The 23798-nt window shown below is 40.8% G+C and overlaps 1 protein-coding gene across 1 annotated transcript in view; it reads right to left on the reverse strand.

Annotated features, from left to right (window-relative positions):
* Positions 1–322: 322 nt before the first annotated feature.
* LOC139716559 (uncharacterized) overlaps positions 323–23798 on the reverse strand; it is an 88886-nt gene continuing 65410 nt past the window's right edge. Inside the window, exons 9-18 of the mRNA XM_071628095.1 lie at positions 23602–23724; positions 20762–20930; positions 17965–18036; positions 9197–9346; positions 8380–8621; positions 7183–7370; positions 6158–6285; positions 5205–5412; positions 3138–3388; positions 323–2560 (exon numbers count right to left, since the gene is read on the reverse strand). Coding sequence (XP_071484196.1) covers positions 600–2560; positions 3138–3388; positions 5205–5412; positions 6158–6285; positions 7183–7370; positions 8380–8621; positions 9197–9346; positions 17965–18036; positions 20762–20930; positions 23602–23724 — 3492 coding nt within the window. The 3' untranslated portion in view covers positions 323–599. The remainder of the gene's footprint in view (positions 2561–3137; positions 3389–5204; positions 5413–6157; positions 6286–7182; positions 7371–8379; positions 8622–9196; positions 9347–17964; positions 18037–20761; positions 20931–23601; positions 23725–23798) is intronic.

Consider the following 23798-nt stretch of genomic DNA (forward strand, 5'->3'; position numbering starts at 1 on the left):
ACCATTTTCCTCAGTAGCATCCATTTAAGTATGCTTATGGAAGGTGGCAGATAAGATACATGTACGAAGTACATACAATCACCTTTTTGATATATACAAATAATTAAGGAGGCTGCATTTACTTCTCAATCTCATCGCACCACGAATGCTGACATGGAACTCTGACATTGGATCCTGTACATCTGACCAACCCCGTAAGATGGCAAGTACTACGAACACAGTGGTAATGGTGGGCAGGGCAAGAGAGGGGAGGGGTGAGGGGGCAAGCACAATACGGTAATGCTGTCAAGACTAACAAGGTAAATATCAGGGGGGGGGGGAATCCCCTCCACAAAAACAGGTGTTACATCACCGACAAATGCAGGAAATCTACCAATGGAGCATCCTTCGGCTCTTGGCAGCATTACACATTTCACATTCCACAGAATTCTCCCCCACACCACACCACGCTGGGCTTCTTCAACAATGGGAAGCTGCGGTCTTTGCATACTGGAATGATAGCGGATGCACCAAGGTGGGGCGGACGTGGTTTTACGCTTAGGTGAGATGCTCATGGGAGCTCACTACCGGGAAAATCCTAGGCATGCGGGTATGTCATGTCAGAGTTCTAACTCGTCGCTGATGATGATGGGATATCTATCTGTGATCAGCCGACTCGCGCTGTCTTGGGGCGACTGCCTCTGGGGGTAGTCTCGGGCTTTTGCCACCTCTTCCCTCGTAGCCTCTTGTCGCAAAGTTTCCACGTCGGCCTCTGTTTTCGTTTCACACACAGGCCTACTTTCGAAATCATCATCATCATCATCCTCAAGCTGCAATTGTTCTTCAAGCACCGAGTTTGAATACGGAAGCTCAGACTCAACTTTCACGGATGGGCAGCTTCCCACGTCATCTCCAAAATCCTTTGACCTCGTTGGCAAAGTGATGTTGTAAACTGCGTCAGGAGTTGTTGCGGCAATACCGCTCTTTCCGCCATTGAGATCCTGATGATCGCTAACGTCGTTCCCTGTTGGGGTGTTTCCGTTTTGGCAGTCGGCGAATGAAGCCTGGATGTCGGGCGACGTGAGGGAGAACCTGTCTGGCGAGGCATACAGCTTCTTCTGCGAGCCCTGCCGGGCCGGCTTGGGCAGTCTGACGACAACCACGCCTGCGTCCTGCTGCGCACAGGAGTGCGGGTCGAGGACCGCCCCAGCCGACAGCCGTTTCCAGGACTCTCTGTTGTCCACCTCTGAAGTGGAATCCTGGTTGTCCAATGGCACCGTCTTCACATCATCCCCCGTGCTGTACCTATGCTGTAAGCGGCGGTGGCGGGTGTTATTACAGTTACTGTTAAATGCGGTAAGAGGGGTGACGCCGTGGTGGGGGCCGGGTATCCTCTGGCCCTGGAACATGCTATCAAACTGACCCATGTCATTGCTGGGGTCAAAGTCAGGGGTCAGAGGTCGATTGTTGTACTTCTCCATGATGTTGTCATACTCTGACAGCACAGTGTCCAGACTGAGTCGGGTATTGGCGAAGTCGTCTTCGTAGTTGTCGGAGCCGTGACTCGTTGGCCGGTGAGACGAGACGTGAATCGACTTCGGACGTGGCGCGGTAGTACCAAGGAGAGCTTCGTCAATACTGGAGAAGAGGTCAAGGTTCATGGATCGGCGCTGAGCCGGCGTGCGCAGGAAGCCAGCGACATCACCGCCACTGGTCTGCAGGTTGACGTCAAACTTCCTCACCTCGTCACCCGTGTCCATGTCGTCACTAGTATCATGAGGCGATGTCTGGGTGCGAACTGTCACCATGAAGGGCTCAGAGAGGACGTCGTCCATCCCCGCATCCGGACTCCTCCCGAGGCTGCTGAAGTCATCCATCTCCGTACTCGACTCTCGCTTCAGCTTCGACTTGTTCTTGATGGACATGGCGCGCGAGATCTTCTCGAGGACCGTGCCTGCCTGGTCGGGCGTCGTTGCTCCACATCTGCTCTGCATCGCCACGTCGCGGTATTCCGGAGTGTATGGGGTGCCGACCGGCATTGAGATGGAAGCCTTGAGTCTGTGGCGCTGAGGGGCCGGCACCGGCTCAACGATGGTGCACTCGTACCGCTCTGGATGGGAAGACAACCCCGTGGGTGACGGCGGCGGCGTCTCTCCGTGGTAGGTGTGGTGGGGGATGCTGACATCGCAGGTCATGGGGTCGTCGCTGCTGTGCGTCTGCCAGTCGCTGTCCCCGCTCAGCTTCTGGCACAGGACCTGCTGCGACTGCTGCTGCGCGTACGGAGACTTCAGCGATGCCGCGTCGGAGTCCATGCTGCTCTCGCTCTGGTCGATCCACAGCGGACTATTGGCGCCGCTGCACCGCCGGCGCCCCAGCTGGCACCTGGCACCACTCTCCTCCTCGATGAAAATCTCATCCTGAGATATGGAGTCGTCTCCGGTTGATGCCAGCATCTCCTTGTTTGCCTCAGCAATAAACTCAGAGTCCACTACAAAGAAGGAGTCGGACGAGGAGCGTCTTATTGTGTTCTCCATGCAGGCCACAGAGCTCCGTCGTAGATGACCTTTGAACCTGGCTGGATCTGCAAAACACAGTGCAATGACACTGCATGTTATAACTACTGCAATGAAGAAATTTTCATGGTACATTTGATTTTTGCATATTTCATGCTACTTCTGGCTAGCGTGAATTCTAAAACTAATGAAAATGTCTTCACAATTTTATCTGCACATTTTGAATGGGTTGACAATTGCACAGCGCTAATTCAAGAATCCTCTAATATGTTCTTGAGCTGCTTAGGGCGAAAAATCAATTGCACAAAAATATTGATGTTTCCAGTAAATGTGAGTATCCTACAGTCAGTGACTGCAAGAACTTAACAAAAATGTTGACAGCTCTTTGGCAAAATATAGTCACCAAGAATCCCATTCTATACAATCTTCTACATCTACACAAAACATTAAACTTGAAAATATTTCTTAAAATTGTTCATGTCACCATTCCCACACAAAAATTGTAATGTGTATGATGTCTACATGCTCTTTATCTGGTCAAATAAATAATAATATTAATAATGAGAACAATCTTCTACCATGAAAGATAAGTTCAGTGTAAGAATCATGGGAATCAACAATCGAAGGAACAGACTAAGTATTCACCATGAACGTTGCCATAGTTATCCTGCTTCTGAAGCTCCGTTGCCGATTCCGACGACGACAGCGACTCTGCGCTCTTTACCGACCGCAGGCTGGCCCGGTGCGTCCTGGTGCCAAAGTGCTTCTGGGTCGGCACCCGCAAGGCGGAGGGGTCGTGCGACATCTTTCGCTTGACGTCCTTGGCCGCCGACCGGCTGAAGAATGCCTTCCAGCCAGGGGACTTCTTGGCCTTGGTAGTGGACAGCCGCTTGCGACTGGTGTGGAATGACATAAAGTTGGACATGGGTCAGATTATCATTTCTTTGAAACAGCTTATCACTTGTAGCCTTGCTCACGCTTACTCATTTTTTTTTCTCTAAAAATATGTCAAGTGTCAATGGAAATTTCCTAGCATATTTAACTGAGCTAAAATGGGTAACTTGCAAAATATGTTCATTGCAATACTCATGTATCACAGTCACTTACAAATACTTAATTTTAGGCCACTTTCCAGCATTTGTGAGAAGTTATCTTGCTTGAGTGCATAATACAATTTTATATTTGTCTGTATTCATGTGTTTCAATCTTCACTTGTCGTTAGCGCCTGGTCATGTATCATATACTGTGAAAGCTGGTTTAGGTTGCTATTTTTTTTTTTGCGCACTTATATTTTCGTAAATGAGGTCACAGACATTTTCGCGTTTTGACACTGAGGCTGTTGTACGTGTATAACACCCTAGAGACTTTTTCATATGTTATTAAATTTGCAGCCTGACAGTGATTCACAAAAATAACTGCAGCTTTTACAGTATCACATCCAGACGTCGGAGTTTTCACCGACAAATTTGCTATCAGCCAATCAGACGCAAGGATTTACACTGACAACTGTTAAAAGCTAATGAAATCCTTGGTCTGATTGGCTGATAGCAAATTTGTCGGTGAAATCTCCGACGAACTCGTTGATGAAACGCCCCCTTGGATATTTTCTGGCGGCCGCGGCCACTGCTGCAGATCAAGAACGGATGTCTCTCCCCTGACAAATGTGACAAGGAATGATAATAATTATATTATGTCTTATTTATCCAAGATAGCCTCTTAACCCATATCCGCCGATCTACGGGATTTCCCGTAGAAGCCGCAAACGCCGCAATCACGGAAGTATGGAAAATTCCGTAGTCGAGCTTGCCGCTGAAATGACGTCATTTTTAACGTCATTTTGACATTTGTAGATTATGACATTTGTTTATATAAATACATGTATTTGTGTGATATTTTGGTCACAAATTGATATTATTTCTCCTGAGGAGATATGCATTGATTGGGATGGATGTGGTATCTCATTTAAGAGAAGGTTGTGAAGAACAGTCTCTTTACATTAGTCAATGATATTTTTACATGGAAAATACCCATTTGTCATAAACAGAGCGATTGCATTATATTTTTACTTCTCCAATTATTCCTACTTAGAAGATCACAATATGCATGTATCATATATCACTGTAAAGCTCTTGCTTTGAATATTTTGAAAATGATATTCAAATCTACATGCGAAGGAAGAAAATATTTTTGATTTATGAATAGATATCAAATATGATATTTATTATTCATATTTTCATAAATCATGTCTGACTTCTGTCAACTGGTATATTTTTCTGATTGGTCAAAATGCATGGAAATTTATATCATAATAAAGGCAATTTTATGCTCTTTCTTTTGATACATAATTTGTCAACTTTCCTTTATTTTTTGTGCCTTTGAAAGAGATGTGAAATTGAAAATGCTTTGAGTGCATATATTTGTCTGTAGTGGCTAGGTACAAATGGCGTTTACATAGTATAATGCAGTAGGTGGATATGGGTTAAGTGTTGCTACTGTTCTACAAAAGGGCCCTGCCAATTTTCATTACTCCAGCATCGCCAGGTACCCATTTATACACCTGGGTCGAGAGGGACACAGTGGGTAAAAACATCTTGTCCAAAGATGTATGCACTGGGCGGGAATTGAACACGGGTCCTCCGATTGGGAGCCGAGAGTCTTATCCACTATGCCACAGCGTCCCCACAAGGAAGTGTGCAAAAGGCATCAACTCACGTATCAGGAGGTAGGTCGATGACCGTGTGGTACTGCTTGGGGAGAGCCGAGGGTCCGCCTCCGACCTCAATGTACTTTGGCTTGTCCTCTTTGTCTCCGCCCTCGTTGCCCTGGGAACAGGACCGCGCCCTGGCCTCCTCCAGGGAGAGCAGCTTGGTGGGTGTGGACAGCACCATGGACTTGGGCCGCTGCATCTCCTGGCCGACGCCTAGCAACCGCATCACAGGGAATTTAATGTATTAGAGAGCAATCACTTTACTGGTGATGACTGGAAGCTTTGTGTATCATTTCTTCCTTTCTTCTTATCTTTTTACACTTCACTGTATTGATTTCTCACGATACATTCACAAACAAACATATCGATATCATGTCGTTCTTGTCATTGTGGAAGTGCATGCTCTTTATTCATGGCATAAACATGCTATGTTATGTATTCTGTTTAGGATGATATTTACTGCTAAACACTAACTCAACTGAATTTTCAAATCCATATCATATAACAGCTAATAAAGAGTGTCTCAGGCTAGGGTATTACGAGATCAGAAAAAAAAAAAAACACCTCTAACTGTATATCATCCAATTTGGCTTAAGCAGTATTTTCTTGTCTGACCCCAACCTACACCGTACACACACTACAACATCCCTTCTTACAAAAGTTGTGTGTTCAACAAGAAATAAGCTTTGCATAACATCCTTATCTCTTCTTCTTGTTCACAATTGTACTCCTTTTTACATGTATTTTTCTGTTGGTTTCTGCGATGGGTTATTAAAGTGATCTGTATGCTAATATTCATGTGGATGGCATAACACACAACCACATATTATGATTTTTGAAAATCACAGCATCTTTAACCAAATACCACCATGCTAATATATTAATCTAGAACAGTTTATTCTAATGTTACTGTCTACTGGGAAAACTGGGTATGGTAAATCTGGCATAGCGCTCCTACCTGGAACATCCGGGAAGAGCTTGTCGTTGAAGATGAGGTCGCAGTGCTTGACGAGGTACTCCACCACCGTCGCCTGCACCTTGATCTCAAGGAAGGCTTCACACGACCCAGTCTCAATGTCCTTTGACCTGGAGCAATATTGGACAGAGAAAACGTGACATACAATGTATCATAGAGATACTGACAGACAGACGGACAGACAGAGAGACACACACACATACACACATTTGGCCTCACAGTCTACTTGCTGTCTGCTTTTGTTTTTTGTTTTTTTTTTAATGGACTCTTTGGACTCTGTAACAATCAAAGAAAGTAAGTAGATATACACTGAGTAGTCAAATCTACAATAAAGTCAAGATACTCTATAGTTTGCTGAAGCCATGTCCTCCTAACAAACACAAAGCTTGACTGAAATAACATCTGATTTAACGTTGTCTTCTCCTACAGTATACACAACATACAATTTTGTGTTTACACTGGCCATATTCAAGTGCTCAAAAGCAAATTCAACCATACCGTCCTGTACCATGCAAGATTGGGAACACTGGAGCGCTCTTTAGAGATAGTATACCTCATGGATTATTATAGAAGAGTTAAACAGAAGATCAAATACCTTTCTGTCTCAAATTGGCAATTCTTGTGATTTTGTGATTTTATGCCAATTTCATGAATCTATTGTGTAGGTCCATCTAATCTCTGTCCAACATAGGAACAGTAAAAAAAAAAAAAATCTGAGTTGCCAATTTAAGAGGACAAAGAGGATTATTTCTTCAGCTAAGCAGCAAAATCCCCCCCCCCCCCCCAGGACTTTGAGCTGTTTAACCCATTGAGGACGAGTCCCGAGTACACTCGGGCAAGTGTCTATGGGAAATGCGTGTTGTAGCAAAATCAGTCCGTCCTCAATGGGTTAACTCTTTGTATGTTTTGAGTGCCAATTGACACAGAAAACCCCATAGCATTGTACACACTGTCTAAAGTCCCTGGCAGAGAAAGGGTTAATGGGAGAGAGAACCATCGTCAGTCACCTGAGGAGGTTGGGGGCCCAGACGATGGCCAAGTTCTTGATGTTCATCCCCGTCTCGCTGGCGTGGGAGGACATGAGGGAGAGATGTCTGATGAGGAATTGCAGGGTGCGGTAGTGGGGCGGCGGCAGCTGCTGCACTGTGTCGTGCATCTTGACCAGGCGGTTGTCGTCACCCGACATCGCCGCCTCCTGTAACCACGGCAACGATGATGGAACGTCATCAGTTTAAAGGGCAAATAATTATAAAGTAGTGCAAGTTTTTCTCCTTTAAACCCTTTAAATTTAGCTGTGCGAAGTGGGGAATTGTTTCACACTCCAGTATTACAGCGGAAGACCCCAAGGTCCTAGTTGCATACTTCATTCATATACAGAAACGTGGCACAACTACAACCAACAGTGTAGGTACACGTATCGCGATGACTTTCACCAATTATAGAAAGTGTTACCTTCCTTGCTCTAATTACAGTATATCCAGCAATTATAGGCACAAAACTGCTTGTTGCAAAGTTCTTTTCCAAGTTGAGAGACCTCTTAGAAACAAATTTCCTACACCTTTCTGTGTCTTGGTATTCTGAACTCTTATCTGGAAGCAACCTGTACAACAAAATTCACAAACTCAACCATTTCCTTTTAATTTTTCTCTACTACAGGAAGCAGAGTTATTGGGTTGTGCTAACCAAGAATTTTCAAATCTAGCATGGCAAAAACTATGAACCACTTATATGGCTGGAGACTATTTCAAAGGACCCTACCTCAGCCTGTGCAACAATAACTCTGTTTGAAGTTACTCTAAACCAGGATGCAAATTATAAGGAGTCCTTACAAACTGATTCTCTGCTGATTAGAAGTCAGACTTCAGTGGCTTGCCACTGATAGGCCCCCTCTCCCCTCTCCCCCCCCCCCCCCCCCCCACCACCACCACCATGACCACCTGTTGAATTCTAGAGCAAGCTTTAAAGGGCTGGATACTACATTGCACTACTGTTATAACAAACACAACCATAACAGAATGTTGCTAAAAGAAAGTAAAAATTCAGGTTTCAGAATTCTTGTTCGGCTATAATGCAATTTTGATATCAAGAAAGAAAACAGCCAATCCGACAGATTTTGTCACAATGGGAATCACCTGTATATCTCTCTCTTTTTAAAAATCTCATTCAGCATCCCAAAACCAAAAAGAGTTCACTATATTCAATACCTCAAACTTTTGGTAGAGCTGGTAGGTGAGGAGCGGGTTTGGGAGCTCCCGGAAGTACAGCTTGCAGACAGAGGAGACGCAGTGGATGTCCTTCTTGTACTCCTCCAGGCTGGGCGTGTTCTCGCTGTCGAACTGGTCCCGGAGGTACTGCACGTTGGAGGCCACGCCCGAGAGGCGGTAGATGCCGTCGCAGATGCCATGCTCCTCGATGAACTCGGTGCACTTGCGGACGACGAGGGGAACTGGAGGGAGGGGGGGAGGGGGGAGTAAAGGGTCGAGATGACGTGTGGGAAAGTTTGGAAGGAAAGATGGAGATATGTGACTGTTTATGGCTGATAATGTCACTCAAGTAAAGGACATTACCAAGAGGTATTATCCTTCGTGCTTTCTTGCACAACATATACATTCAGGTACATGAAAAGTTTGGACTGGTCACACTGGCAAAACTTCTTAAAGCTTAACTTTGAGAGCATGTGACAAACTTTGTCTCAGCTACGAGTCTTCAGACTACACATGCTTCAAGAAGATTTGTGGGGGTTCAGGAAATTTCCCTAGCTTGAGTTGGGAGTTTCACAAGAAGTTTCCAGAAAGTTATGCTCATTACAAAAGTAGAGCGTATTCTCAAGTGGCATGTGGTTAGTCTTTCATTTCAGTTTTAAAAACCCCGAAGTGTACGTGTATGAATTACGTTGAGACTTCAAACACAATGTTGGGAGACATTATTCTTCAATCTTGCAAAATTTTGAAACATTTACGAAAAAGGTATACCTGCGGTCTTTAAATCTTACGGCACACTGATACACAAGATTGTACTCACTCTCGGTGCCCGTGTTGAGGAGGTGCTCTCCGAGGTCGCACCCGAAGACGCGCTCCTTGAGGATCCCGCTCTGTTTCAGTCTCCGCCGTGTGGGCCGCGCCAGGATGAAGCCCCGTAGGAATGTGATCAGTTTGCCGTGCTTCCTCAACACTGGGTGGGAAACGAAAATGAGGCCGCACAGAAGCCATCAGTACCAGTCAGGCAAAAACTAAATGTACCGGTACACGACTACACGAGTGTATGCGATAGAGCCTTTAAAGTGAAACATTGCTGTCTTTATGAATACCACTGCTGAGCATTAGAGAGATGTAGGCTGACATATGTATAATTCCCATTGTATCATAGTCCTTATTACTATCAACCTCCCATCCCCTTTACCAACCTGTTTTGGGAATTATTCATCTTGTTTCAGACTTTTCTTCTATCATGTTAGGCAATCTTCCTTGCCATTTTGTTTGTCTGAAGGTTTTTGGCATCAAACGAGAGCCTTTGTCTAGGTCATTTCAATTGTCAGTTTTTGTCTCGGTGCCAATACTTTGGCAAACAATGCATAACAATTGAACTCCTGCCAAAAAACTAGTTCCCCCCCCCCAAAAAAAAAAAAAAAAAAAACAGCAACAAACAAACATCCAAGTGAAGAGTCCCTACATGCATTTGCACAAAACTCTCAGAAATGTCTAAAACCCAGCCCTGCTCACACCAGTATAATATTTTGCTTGTCTTTCTCATGATAAAAAAAAACCCTCAAGAAACAAAAGTGCTCCCATTTTTCTGATCTTTTTTTTATAGCTCAACCTTAAATCCATCTTCTGATGTGCATACACAGCCAAATGCAAGACAACTGCCCTGGCTGCTTGAACTGCACCTTGGTCCCTCTCAATTTACTCATACATATATATTTACATATAAATGATGCATATTACCATAATCCCTTGGTACTGCAGTGGAGTCTAAAACACCCAATGCAAGCACTACAAAAACATAAGGGCCGCAAAGATAATTTTGAAGAAAAAAAAAAAAACCACTCACTGCTGAAAGTATGTAAATAGAGCTGCATTTATCGCCCATGGAGAAATTGTACAAATGCACAGCTACAGCAGGCAAGACAGTTTTGAGAAATGGGATCAAATTCACGCAACCATACCTTAAGCAACCAGAAATGCATAATTTTGACATCTAACTACAATTGTTGAGATGGCACTGGGTGTACATGTAATTGTGAAAAATCTGGCAGCTAAGAAATGAAATGCTAGAATGAATTGTGTTTTAGTAGATTAGTCCACGGTGTATTAATGCTATATTCAAAGATGCGAGCAAGCCCAAGAAACCGACAAGCATGATGCTCTCTCGGTCAAGTCCAGCTACTCCAAGATCAGAGATGACATGATTAGCTGATGATGATGACAATAAAAAAATTAATAACATACGGATGCGCACCAAAATACAAAAAAAAAGAGAGAAGAATTATTGTACGGCAAAAAAGAATTTTTGTACGGCAAAAAAGAAAAAGAAAAAAAAGAGAAAGAGTTTGTAATTTGTGGTTATCTCAAAGCAGAATTGAAAAGAACAGGTCTGAAAAAGATTCATAATTCCACTTGCCATATTTTGCTTGCATTTTTCTTTTCATCACTACGAATGATCTAACTTGCAGGAAAACAGTGTGTAAAAATCATTGATTATACATCGTGTACATTTTGAGACAGGCTGTGAACTTGAATCAAGTATAAGAATAGAATAAATACACATAGATCAATACTGAGAGACAACTCAAAAGTAATGGACAAATAAGCAAATTCACGAAAAAATGAATCATGATGGCTAAAACATGAAGTAGTATTAAAAATCATATTTGTGACACAAAATGGCCATCACCATTTGGTATGATTGTCAAGTACAATGTACTGATGATTAGTGTCAACTTTAATCTTTGATCTTTTGTGCTACATAATCGACTCCATCCCCCCCCCCCCCAGCAATATGACAAGGACATTTCATCCAAGAATTAGTGTTTGTTTGTTTTTCTTTGTCATATTCCTAGCCTTTAAATAAAAAAGAAGAAAAAAACACCAATACAAATATCAAGTTTTGATAGGCTAACTAAATATTTTCTTTTTCTTTTGTAGGAAATATTCATCTCCTTTTTTTGTTATTGATAAAAGGATATACAGTATATGCACACTATTTGGCCATACTTTCCAATAAACCGAGCTTTGCCTGCTATGAAATTTGGGCACTGGCATATGCCCTGTGCAATAGTAAATTACTATGGCACTGGCATATGCCCTGTGCAATAGTAAATTACTATGGCACTGGCATATGCCCTGTGCAATAGTAAATTACTATGGCACTGGCATATGCCCTGTGCAATAGTAAATTACTATGGCACTGGTATATTCCCTGTGCAATAGTAAATTACTGTGGCACTGGTATATGCCCTGTGCAATAGTTAATTACTGCCGGGAGGTGTAGAAACTCACAAGACATGTCAGTGGCAGAATTGCAATCTCGATCTCTAGGAACTTTCATGAAGGACAGACAATGGCACCAAAAACAAACTAACAGGTGGACGTTCTTGTACAGCTTTCATATGGCAGGCCTGACCTGTATTGGCCGCCCTTCTGCCACTGACAGGCACACATGTATACTGTACTTACACAGGTATGTTTTTGAAAGTATAAAACATTCTACACAAACTTTTAATATGGGAAAGCACCAGCACAATAGTAGGGTTACAATTAGAAGTGAAAAAAAAAATGTCAAAAACCGATTACACACAATTGCACAAGAAGAAATTAATCTGGGTCACAGAAGAAAACCATTTTCTCTCACAATTGCAAGAAATTGAATATGACTTCACCATGCTCACTCTGTCTAGCAAGAAGGATACAAAATGCAGGGGAAAGAACATGACAACCAAGCTACAACTACACTGCAACTACACACTTATGACTTCATTTGGTTAGTCTGGTTACATGTCTTCCATGGGCTTTCATACAATCTTGTAAGATAAGTTCTCTGCGATAAGTACAAAAATGTAATTAATGAATATAGCTTTGCATTTTCATTTCTCCCTCTTTTGTCTTGATTCATTATTCCGCTTTTATGATATTGTGCAAGTTTTGATGGGTTTTATCCAATGTGCTGGTCAATCAGGAATCAGGTCCATCATGTCACAAAATAGGCCGTTGGCTCCAATTCGCAAAAAATTCATGCCGCGAATATTTTTTTGCTTTACAGTAGCTTGCAAAAATTGGATATAAGAATGAACAAAGCTTGACATTTTCACACTAAGATAAGAAAAAAAAAATCAAAATCACACTCAGAGAAAACTTTTCACTTAAACTGACCTTTGGTCAATGTTTATAATCAAGACAAGCAAACTTTGCACACGTCACGCTGACACAGACAATAAAAAAAAAAACTACATGTATATCTATACATATACATATATGTGTAATATATGTCTGGCTTGTCACAAAACAACTTGTACACGAAATGCTTGCACAACACAATTCGAGAGAGACATACATTGTACAACTTTTTATTAAATGTATTTTCAGGGCTTTGTTTCGGGGGGGGGGGGGGGGAGGTTGAAATCAAGCATATTTATTTGTCTGTTTGTTTGCTTGCTAATTTGTTTCACAAATATTGGTACTGAACTTCTTGTAGGGGATCCTTTGCAAGATACACTGAAATAAAAGGGGGCAAATGTTAGTAAAATAAAGTAGCAGTAAGAAAGGAGCAAAAGGCAAGAAAAAGCACAAGATACAGTCATGCAGAATCACCATGCATTAATGCGTGCATGCATGGACTGATCATGGGGCTCTACGTAGCTCCATGGACTTGACTGATTCTACATTGGCAGATTTGGTATGTTGAAAGCAAGAAAGAGATATGTCAGAGAGAAAGATAGAGTAAAAGAGAAAGAGATAACGATAGATAAAGACAGACATACTAATACAATTGTAGATAGCTAGATAGACAGAGATAGATAGTGAGAGATAGAGAGGGAGAGATAGATAGTGACAGATAGATAGTGAGAGATAGATAGTAAAAGATAGATAGTGAGAGAGAGATAGTGAGAGATAGATAGTGAGAGATAGATAGTGACAGATAGATAGTGAGAGATAGATAGTGAGAGATAGATAGTGAGAGATAGATAGTGACAGATAGATAGTGAGAGATAGATAGTAAAAGATAGATAGTGAGAGAGAGATAGTGAGAGATAGATAGTGAGAGATAGATAGTGAAAGATAGATAGTGAGAGATAGATAGTGAGAGATAGATAGTGAGAGATAGATAGTGAGAGATATATAGTGAGAGATGGATAGTGAGAGATGGATAGTGAGAGATAGATAGTGAGAGATAGATAGTGAGAGATAGAGAGGGAGAGATAGATAGTGACAGACAGATAGTGAGAGATAGATAGTAAAAGATAGATAGTGAGAGATAGATAGTGAGAGATAGATAGTGAGAGATAGATAGTGAAAGATAGATAGTGAGAGATAGATAGTGAGAGATAGATAGTGAGAGATAGATAGGGAGAAATATATAGTGAGAGATGGATAGTGAGAGATGGATAGTGAGAGATAGATAGGGAGAGATATATAGTGAGAGATGGATAGTGAGAGATGGATAGTGAGAGATAGATAGTGAGAGATAGATAGGGAGAGATAGATAGTGAGAGATAGATAGTGAGAGATAGAGAGGGAGAGATAGATAGTGAGAGATAGATAGTGAGAGACAGATAGTGAGAGATAGATAGTGAGAGATAGATAGTGAGAGATAGATAGTGAGAGATAGATAGTGAGAGATAGATAGTGAGAGACAGATAGTGAGAGACAGATAGTGAGAGATAGATTATGAGAGATATATATTGAGAGATAGATAGTGAGAGAGAGAGAGAAGAGAGAGAGGGAGAAAAGAGATCAATAAATTGATGGACAGAGGGGAGAAAAACAAGAGAGATATAAATGGAGCGGAGGAATCATAAGAAGGAAAAGGTTAAGACAGAAAGCTGAAAGAGACAAATATAGAGAGAGAGTGAGATAAACATATAAGGAGAATGTAAAAAGACAACAGATTGGGAGAGAGAAATAGAGCTACATAGTTTGAACATATTGCTTCAGTTTTCTGCAAATAATTGAAGATGGACCCTTGCATATTTGACTGAAGCTAAACTTAGCATCCCCAACCCCCCCCCCCCCCCCCAAAAAAAAAAAAACCCACAAAAACAAAAAACAGAAACAAAACAAAAAGAAAAACAAAACAGAAACAACAAAGGGAACAAAACAAAGGATGGCTGCCAAGGGATACAGAGATACCAAGCATGTTGGTTTCGAGAAAGAAATGAACAGGGGGAATTTGCAAGGATGTAAACATAACAAACACTGCGCACATATTGCATATTTCTCGTGTTCTTTCAAATGTCTGCCACTGTCAAAAACACAGCCAAACCACAAGCAAAGCTATAAAGATGGCTGAAATAAGCACATCTTCACTGTTTTGAACTCTTAACTGTAAAGTTAGGTTTAAGTTTGGATTCACTTTATGTGGCTACTGACCAAGCCATTATCGTGACTGCTTGAAATAATGTACAGAAGACTTCCTCAAATTAATTATCACCGACAGCATATTACACAAGAACAAAGACAATGAATGGGGCTTGAGCTGTGACAAATTTGTATCTTTGATCTCCCTCAAAAAAGTCTACCATTCTACTCTCTTTAAAAAAATATGGTGTAATGTCTATTTTGGGCATACCTCATATACACGTACATTGTGCATGTAGATGAGCAATGTGGTTGACTTCACAATTGAACAATAAATGTAACATGCGTTGTACTATAATGAACCACACTATAGAACAGTGGGTTTGGTGGCATAAGTGAGCAAATTAGATCGGCACGCATCTTCGGGGAGCAGACGTCTTTCAAGACGTCTGTCTCCATGGCGATGCACGCACGTAGAGACTGCAGCTGGCTTGTAGTCGAACTATGAACGCGAGCATGGCCTGGCCGACTCGATGATACGAGCTGAGTGGCATTTCTACCCCCCTAAGAAAAGAAAAAAAAAAAGAAGAAGAAATCCCCCTCCAACCACACCCAGTGAGCGTCATAAGGTCCAAGCACTGATTTTCAAGATCTCATGATTCACCGATATCCTGCACGTCTTTTGCACCTCTCTGCTCTCTTGCGTCCCAGAAAGAAACCACGATTTTGTGGTTTGGGGATGTATCTATAAATCTGTTTAAATCTTCACTATTCTTTGCTACAGTTAGTAACTCACCTGGCAGAGTAGAATTTCTCATTCATTTGAGCTCTTTCTTGTTTATACAACGTATAAAAAAAAAAAAATGTTTCGGTTGGAGAAATTTCACAAGCCTTTTAATTGCTACAATGTCAGTTGAGAACCAGAATGGCTTATCACATTTTTAATTTCTTTTTTTCTTTTTCTTTTTTTTTGGGGGGGGGGGGGGGAGGAGGAGGGGGGGTATTGAGTTATTGGTATTACTATGTTGAAAAGTTTAATCTCCTCTACATTTTTAGGTTTAGATTTTGGTTTGTTTTGTGAGATAGCCACGAGAACACACAGCAAAACAGTACCGGTAGTTAGCCGTAAGCCACTGCATTATACAATGTAGTTGCTTGTTAAACCCATTACTATGGCACCATTTTCCAGGTTAGCCACAAGTCCGGCCAAATACCTGACCTTTAATGCACACGCTCCATATTTCTTCACCTCAAATTAAAGGAATATGTATTGCGAATATGAGTTTGAAAAAAAAATACTACTTGAAGGAGTTAAGCTCAAAAAAGCACATTTAAATAATTAACTTCCTACGCTGATTTAATTGCATCTTTTTCAAAACATTCATGATGGTAAACTTTCCTTTGAGCTGTTAGACAAAGTAAACTGATGAACAAAATTGATTTGTCATGTAATGCAGTACACATACAAATTAGCACATAGTTTTGATCCCACCACATATTGACATCAGTGTGCCAGCATGGGTAAGACATGGCTACCCTCTTGCAGCACACAGTGTGCGGCCATGAATTTGCTGGCTTATCTTCGAAAGGGCTTTTGCGCGAGTTAGCAATCCATTTCCCACAAACTCATTCAGACTTGGCGATGCCACATTTTCCCCGCATTATAGAAAAACACAAGGCATTAAAAACAACAACTGTTTCCACTGCACCAGCATTATCAGCAAAACTACATGTACAGAAAAGCTGATCAAAGCAAAAATTGTATCATTATTATTTCAGTACAGCTTACAGTTTGACATCTCAGACTTTGTACGATATCTGTGATACAAACTTTCCACTTCTACTTGAATTTGCTTTTGTACTGCTATCTAACTGTTCCATTCCAATGATTTCAGATCTATTTCTGTGGCGATGTAATAATTCCCTTACACTACCACAGACCGAGATCAGAAATTAACCCATCATGACTACTTCTTTGGTAGTATTGGAAAAGAAACTTAATAGACCTGGGAAGATAAAAAATTGGGCATTGCATGAAGTATTCTGTTGTATTAACAACCTACAAACAGTAAACTAAAACCAAATAAATTGGGTTCTTGGGACCAAAGACAAGAGTTAGCTATACTTAATATTTTGTTATACACTGTATATCATACAATGTATGTCATTATTCCACGTTTCTAACTGTATTTAAAAAAAAAGTCATATTAGAGATTTAAAAGAGCAAACAAACTCCATGTTTGACCAATATGAGTCCAGCACATATAAACTCAATATACTGACATGTTTTAAAGCAAGACTATTTTCCCTACATTTGTATTTGATTTTGGTTCTGTTTTGTTTTAAACTCAAAGACTGATGTACACACTGTCAGTAAATATGATATCTAGAATGTGATACAATCATTGAGCCTTTGACTTTGAAATGAATACTTCATTTCTTTTCACTTGGTTGTGAACTATAGTACACTTGACTTTTTATCGACTTTGAGGAAATTATCTGTTACCGCATGTCAAGTAGCTAATCTCTGTCAAATAGAGCCAAGAACCAATGGGGCTATTGGATAGGACTATCACTTACAATCTAGGTTTAGAGTCTACTCTATGGTTTAATGCCACTTGGTCTACTATCAGATGGTCTACTTCCCAGTTCATCTAACACCACTACAGCTAAACTCACTTGATCTACTATCAATTTCATCTATTGCCCGTTTGGTCTACTTCTTACTTGGTCTAATAATGCCCAGTTTGGCTGCTTATCGTTTTGTCAAATGACCAGATGGTCTAAAAGCAGTTTTGTCTTCTTGGACTTTTCCCATTTTGTCTATTAAATAAACTGCGGGTATCAGACGAAGACGGCATAGCTCATCTGGAAGTACACCAACTGGTAATGAGGCTAAGTAGCAATTGGACTATTCCAAATGGTCATTAGACGAACTGGTTGTACACAAAACGGGACTAGACCATGTGGGTTTAGACTAAATGGCTATTAGACAAAGCGGGAGTAGACCAAGTGATAGATCACCTACTCTACACATTATGTGTCAAGATGTCATGCATGTGTACAACAAAATCAAACGAACTAACAAAGAAAAACTAATGCAAGCGTGTTAATGCACACTACTGACAATTAAGGGGTTGCAAATTAAAATACTGCTTTGAAAAATGAAGAGCAAGCAAATACTGATTATAAATGGCACAAAAACAAATGGGAGAGATGTGAAAAAAATGGATGGGTGTAAAAAAAAAATTGTAAAAACACAGTTTATGTCATTACTGGTTGTTTGAGTGGTGGCGCTGTTACTACCGCTTTGTGACCATGTGCCGGACGCTTCCACTGACAGCACCTCTACGTTTTCGAAGAATGGGGGGTTTTTCGAGAACGGCGGGGTAAAAGAGAAACACTGGTTAATGTACGATGTAAGATGGGGGGGGGGGAGAAAAATACAAAGTTGGGGGATTCAACGAATGTAAATGGTACGCGGACAGTATTCGGGATTCGGAGATAACGTCACAGACTCTAGAAATAGCGGGAGTCAAGGTTAAAAATTAAAATAAAGCTGAAACTAGACATTCGAAAGAGTTCTGGTGAATGGGAACTAAATGAACGAAAGCTTTGGGCTATTTATATACAGTGTAGAGTTGCTGAAGCAATGATTGATCGAAAGTGGAGCAAATGTAATTAGCTTGAGAGATCTTGGGATCAGGCAAATGGTTAGAGAAACTGAACAATAACTGCACTGAAATCTACTGGGACTTCCATTCGGCTTCAAAATATCTAAAGACTTGAACAAAGACTACCATGTACGCTCAGTACAATTCAGTTCTACTTACTATGACTACGAGATAAAAGGAGACATGATCAGTACATCTATTAAAGGCAGGGCTGCCTGCATTCACCCATCAAAATCAAAGGAGGTTCCACTGAGCAATCACAGGGACACTTGTACATGTACCTCCACATTACATACAATGTACATCTCAACAGACTAAGAATAATTTGTTAATCAGGGCGGATTTAAAGTCTCTTATCTAGACAGTCATGAAAAATTTTCAAGTAACCTCCAACAGAATCAGAGAAACATGGCATATCTGCTCTAAGTACATCAAATACAGCTTGTACATGCATAGTTAAATCAAATTTGCGTTTTGCATGAGAAAAGCACAGAGAGTTATTTTCCACAAATGGTTCTCTACAAATTTGAGGGTAACACCTCCACATATCTAAAGTCACTTCTTACGTTGATGAACATTGAAAAAAAAGAGGAGCATCTAAGGGGAATGAGATCCAAGTACGATGGATCAAGTGAACGTAGCAATACTATAAAAAAACAAACACACAAACAAACAAACAAAAAACAAACAAACATCATTTCAAGTTTGAGAAAAATTGGACAGTCTGTTTAAAAAGTTATGAATTTTTAAAGTTTTGGTGCCACCAGTGCTGGACAAAAGACTACTACAAATCATGACATCACATATGGAAAATGATATACTTAAGAAAGTATAATGAAAATTCCATAAAATATAATGGTTTTGAAAAGCACATAATCCCTCCACTTGTTACTGACATACATTAGGGGTAATATTAATCCCCCTGCCTTCTGAAAGAGGTCAAGTCAAGTGCTCTCTTATCTTACTAGGAGAGTGAAATTATGTTGAATTTTCTTTATATCGTTTTCCACTTGTGACGCAATGATCCACTGTAGTCTTCTCATCTAGCGATGGTGGCACCACAACTTTAAAATTCATAACTTTTGAACAGATTGTCTGATTTTCCTGAGAATTTCACAAATGCATTTGTACTAATATTGCTGCATTCACTCAATCAACATCTACATTTGTGTTTCATTCCCCTTTTAATAGGAATTTAAATATCTGCTGTATCTAATATCTAAGATAACTATCAACAATCTACACCTACATGTACACTGTAAGAAGTAGGATACTGCTCTATCAGTTCAGCTAATGACCACTGACATGTAGCACTTTCAATGCATCATTAATCAACATTTCTTGTATTTGACAAGATCTAAACAAATCTAAAGTGCCTACTTACATACATGTACCAACATAGTGTGATTCAGACAAAGTGGAAACAAAACTGTAAGTAATAATCTAACAAGAGATATCAAATGTGGTTATTAACAACCATTACGTTAATTATGAATGAATGAAGTTCAATGGAACATCACAGTCAGTATTCATAAGACTCTAAACCTACTTAAAACAACTATGAAATGAGAGATTCATGCTGGAAAATAACAAACAAACAAACAACATCAACATCACTGAGCACTTTCAACATTACACATCATTTCAATTAAAAGCATGGTGTATAAAGCATTCTATCAATTCTATGCACTAAATGCTACCACATTACTATCTGCTCAATTTCTCCTTCAATCTAGATGTGAGTTGAAATTATTTGAAACAAAAATGATTGCACACATACGTTGTGTCATTTGTTTAGATAAAAACTGATGGAGACTAAAAAGGTGATCCCCACTTCATTTCTTCTGTAAGACCGATGAGGTAGCACAGTTGCTAAGCAACACACAAATGTGATGGGATTCAGAATTTGAAATTTGTCTGGATTTGATGGAGCATGTTGTGGCAAACTCCTCTCTGTCTTAATTATTTCCCTCTCTCTTTCTGAGCACATCGCCATGATGGATGTTGCATCCTCATCTCCCTCACTTAGTTTTGCTAAGCAACACATAATTTTGATGTGATTCAGTATTTGATATTTTTCTGGATTTGATGGTGCATGTTGGGGCAAACTCCTCTCTATTTCAATTTTTTTTCTCTCTCTCTTTCTGAGAACATTGCAATGGTGACGGATATTGCACCCTCATCCTCCTCACCTAGTTTTTGCTAAGCAATGCATAATTTTGATGGAATTCAGAATTTGAAATTTGGTTGAGACTGCTATAGATCATACTTCTCCCCCCCCCCCCCCCCCTGTGAACACATCACCATGGATGTCGCCACCACTGCACCTTCCTCCTCTCTGTGAGCATATCACCATGGAGACGGATGTTACCATCTCCTCACCCTCCTCCATCTCTCACCTGGTTTTGGTCCCTTGGGGACGCGCTCCGCCACGGCCTGGGGCAGCTTGTCGTTGATGATCTCCACGCACTGGCTGGGGAAGAAGCCGACGTCGAACTTGTTCTTGCCCCGCCACCAGGACGTGTCCTCGGGGGGCGGCATGTCGATGACCGAGATCATGTCGCCGACCTTTCGGAAGCAAATAGACACGGATATGAAGTTTAATAGATAATGATGATTATAACATCTTCTTCTTTCTTTTTTTTTCAAATATTCACACCTTTCTACCATGCCAGAGTGCTCAATCTGTTCAACAGCTGATCATAATCCTATGCCTCCCAATACTTACACATCAAAATCTTGGTGATTCCAAAGTACTATGATGGAGGTACTACTACTGTGCTACATGAATCTTGCTCAAGGGCATAAATTGTTCCTAAACCAGGAGGGATTTTATGTCCTTTCAGTGGGTGATGGAAGAAATACAGGGAATTTTCCATGGAAGTATCTTGCAAAATCTTGAAGACTTGGCTGGTGTGGTATCCCCCGTCACTGGAAGCAAACCTTGCACCCACAGTGTTTTATTTTTTTTTCTACAACCAGGAGGAGATTTCCTAGCTAGTCTGACAGTGCAAAGGCAATTACAGACCGATCTGAGGATTGATTTGTGTATACATGACATTCTGTCATGCATTCACCATACAACTGTATACTCATGTGGGACACAGCACTGTAGTGATGGCAGACCCTACTGCCAAGTCGGATCAGTGTACATACGCTGTAAATCCAACTATATGAACACTCAACTCCCTACTGGGTGCCCATTTCTTCACCTCAGTCGCATCATTTGTGCCTTGCTCGAGAATGACAGTATGCCAGTAGGGCTTGAACCCATGACTTCCAGATCAAATGTATTAACCCGATGAGGATGAGTCCCGAGTACAAGTATACTCGGGCAAGTGTCTATGGGAAATGTGTGTTGTAGCAAAATCAGCACGTCCTCAACGGTTTATCAATTTATTGGCTGTGGGGTGCTGGATGGGGTAGAATGATATACAAGGAACCCTTGATACAAGCTACATTGTACATGTCTGCTTGAATAATGTTCAAATTCAAGGATGCTACTTTGTCTGTACTTAGTAAACCTGCTGGCAGGCTATAATCGATGATTTCTCTCGAACGGCACTTCCCTGCCGAAATCTATTTTGACTCTGTCAGCTGTTTGTTCCTGAGGCAAGTCTCCTTGAAAAACCTGATCAGGATGAAGGTAAAACATGTCTCATGGAGTAGTTTTAGAGGCCCCGATGTTGTAACGATATGATCTTCACTGTATTACATCATGCAATATATTCCATGTTCTTGTAAAAATGCCTAGCTATCAGAGAATTCAAGTCCTTTGAACATGTGAGATCCAACCCTCCTGGTTTGGCCTCAATTTACTACTCTAGCAGTCTGCAAGAGTGCATAAGTTCGACTGCCATTTCAGCAGGGTATTGCCAGACACAGATCACACACACATAATATTCATATCCCATGGCTTGAAGTTAATTCCTTAAAGGACAAGTCCACCTTCATTCACATGTGGATTGAGTGAATGCAACAATATTAGTAGAACACATCAGTGAAAGTTGGGGGAGAATCCGACAATCCGTTGAAAAGTTATGAATGCTTAAACTATCTGCGCAATCACTGCTGGAGGAGAAGTCTACTACCGTGTATGATGTCACATGCTTACAACGATATAAGGAAAATAAAAGGAGAATTTCATAAAAATTGATATTTTGAATAAAGTGCACATTTCTTCGACTTGTTACTGGCACATGTTAGGGGTAATATTACTCTCCCTGACTTCTGAAAGAGAGAAGTCGAGTGTTCTTTTGTTATATGAGAAAAGTGAGAATATCTTGAATTTTCTTTATACTTTCTTTACATCGTTGTACACATATGACATCACAAGCTATAGTAGTCTTCTCATCCAGCCATGACTGAGCAGAAACTTCAAAAATTCATAACTTTTGAACAGATTGTGCGATTTTCCTCAAACTCTCATTGATGTGTTCTACTAATATTGCTGCATTCACTCAACCCACATGTCTATGAAGGTGAACTTGTCCTTTAAGCAGCTGGTTGTTTAAAGTCATGACATCCCTGACTAAGAGAGAGGAATGTACCACAATTAAAAAGAGAAGAATCTCTTATGATTTTAATCATTAATCCTGTTTTATCACTTTTGTTTAATGGTCAGTGCTCTTCCTGTATCATATGAATGGATCTTCCATTTTTCCTTTTTGAATAAAAAATTGAATATATTGCACCTTAAAAGGGGTGGTATAGTTCTGGTTGAGATGGGGATTCCGGTTTTAATTGTTGCAAGATAATTAGAAACCACTTCTAAGAGAAACTAATCTATTTGATGAAATTATGGTTTTGAAATGGCTGAGATATCCGCCAACAAAGTAAAACAAAGTGGTCCCACTAAAAGATGGGTCCAACCATTCATTTCTTCTACTTTGTTTTTAGATATCTCAGCCATGTCAAAACCAATTTTCGTCAAATAGACTTTTTAATTCCTCTTAGAATTGCATGTTCTTGATATTTCATACAAATGGCACATGTCTATAAATTATCTCGCTAAAAGTTAAAACCTGAATCCCCATCTAAACTAAAACTATACCATCCCTTCAATTAACGCATTGAAGACGAGTCCCCGAGTATACTCGGGCAGGTGTCTACAGGATATGCGTGTTGTAGCAAAATCAGTCCGTCCTCAATGTGCTAAGATCCACAATTCTGGTAAGATTATAAAGGTCAAGCTAAATGTCAAATGGAGAGCAATCACCCTGGACACACACTCACTCACCTCCAAGGAGATCTCATCCGGCGCTTGCGCCGCGTAGCGCTTGATTACGTGTGCGGCCGCCACGGCCGGAATGTTGATCGCCGACTCCTCGCTGGCTACAACGTGGTTACCATGGTTATCAAGCTGTCGTCGTGGGAAACAAACGCATTACAATAGACAAAAAAAAAAGAAGAATTAGAATACAGTCATAATTGGCA

The sequence above is a fragment of the Diadema antillarum genome, unplaced genomic scaffold (genome assembly GCF_040938485.1).
Source record: "Diadema antillarum isolate AM-2024a unplaced genomic scaffold, OU_Dant_1.0 scf00000066, whole genome shotgun sequence".
Taxonomy (NCBI): Eukaryota; Metazoa; Echinodermata; class Echinoidea; order Diadematoida; family Diadematidae; genus Diadema; species Diadema antillarum.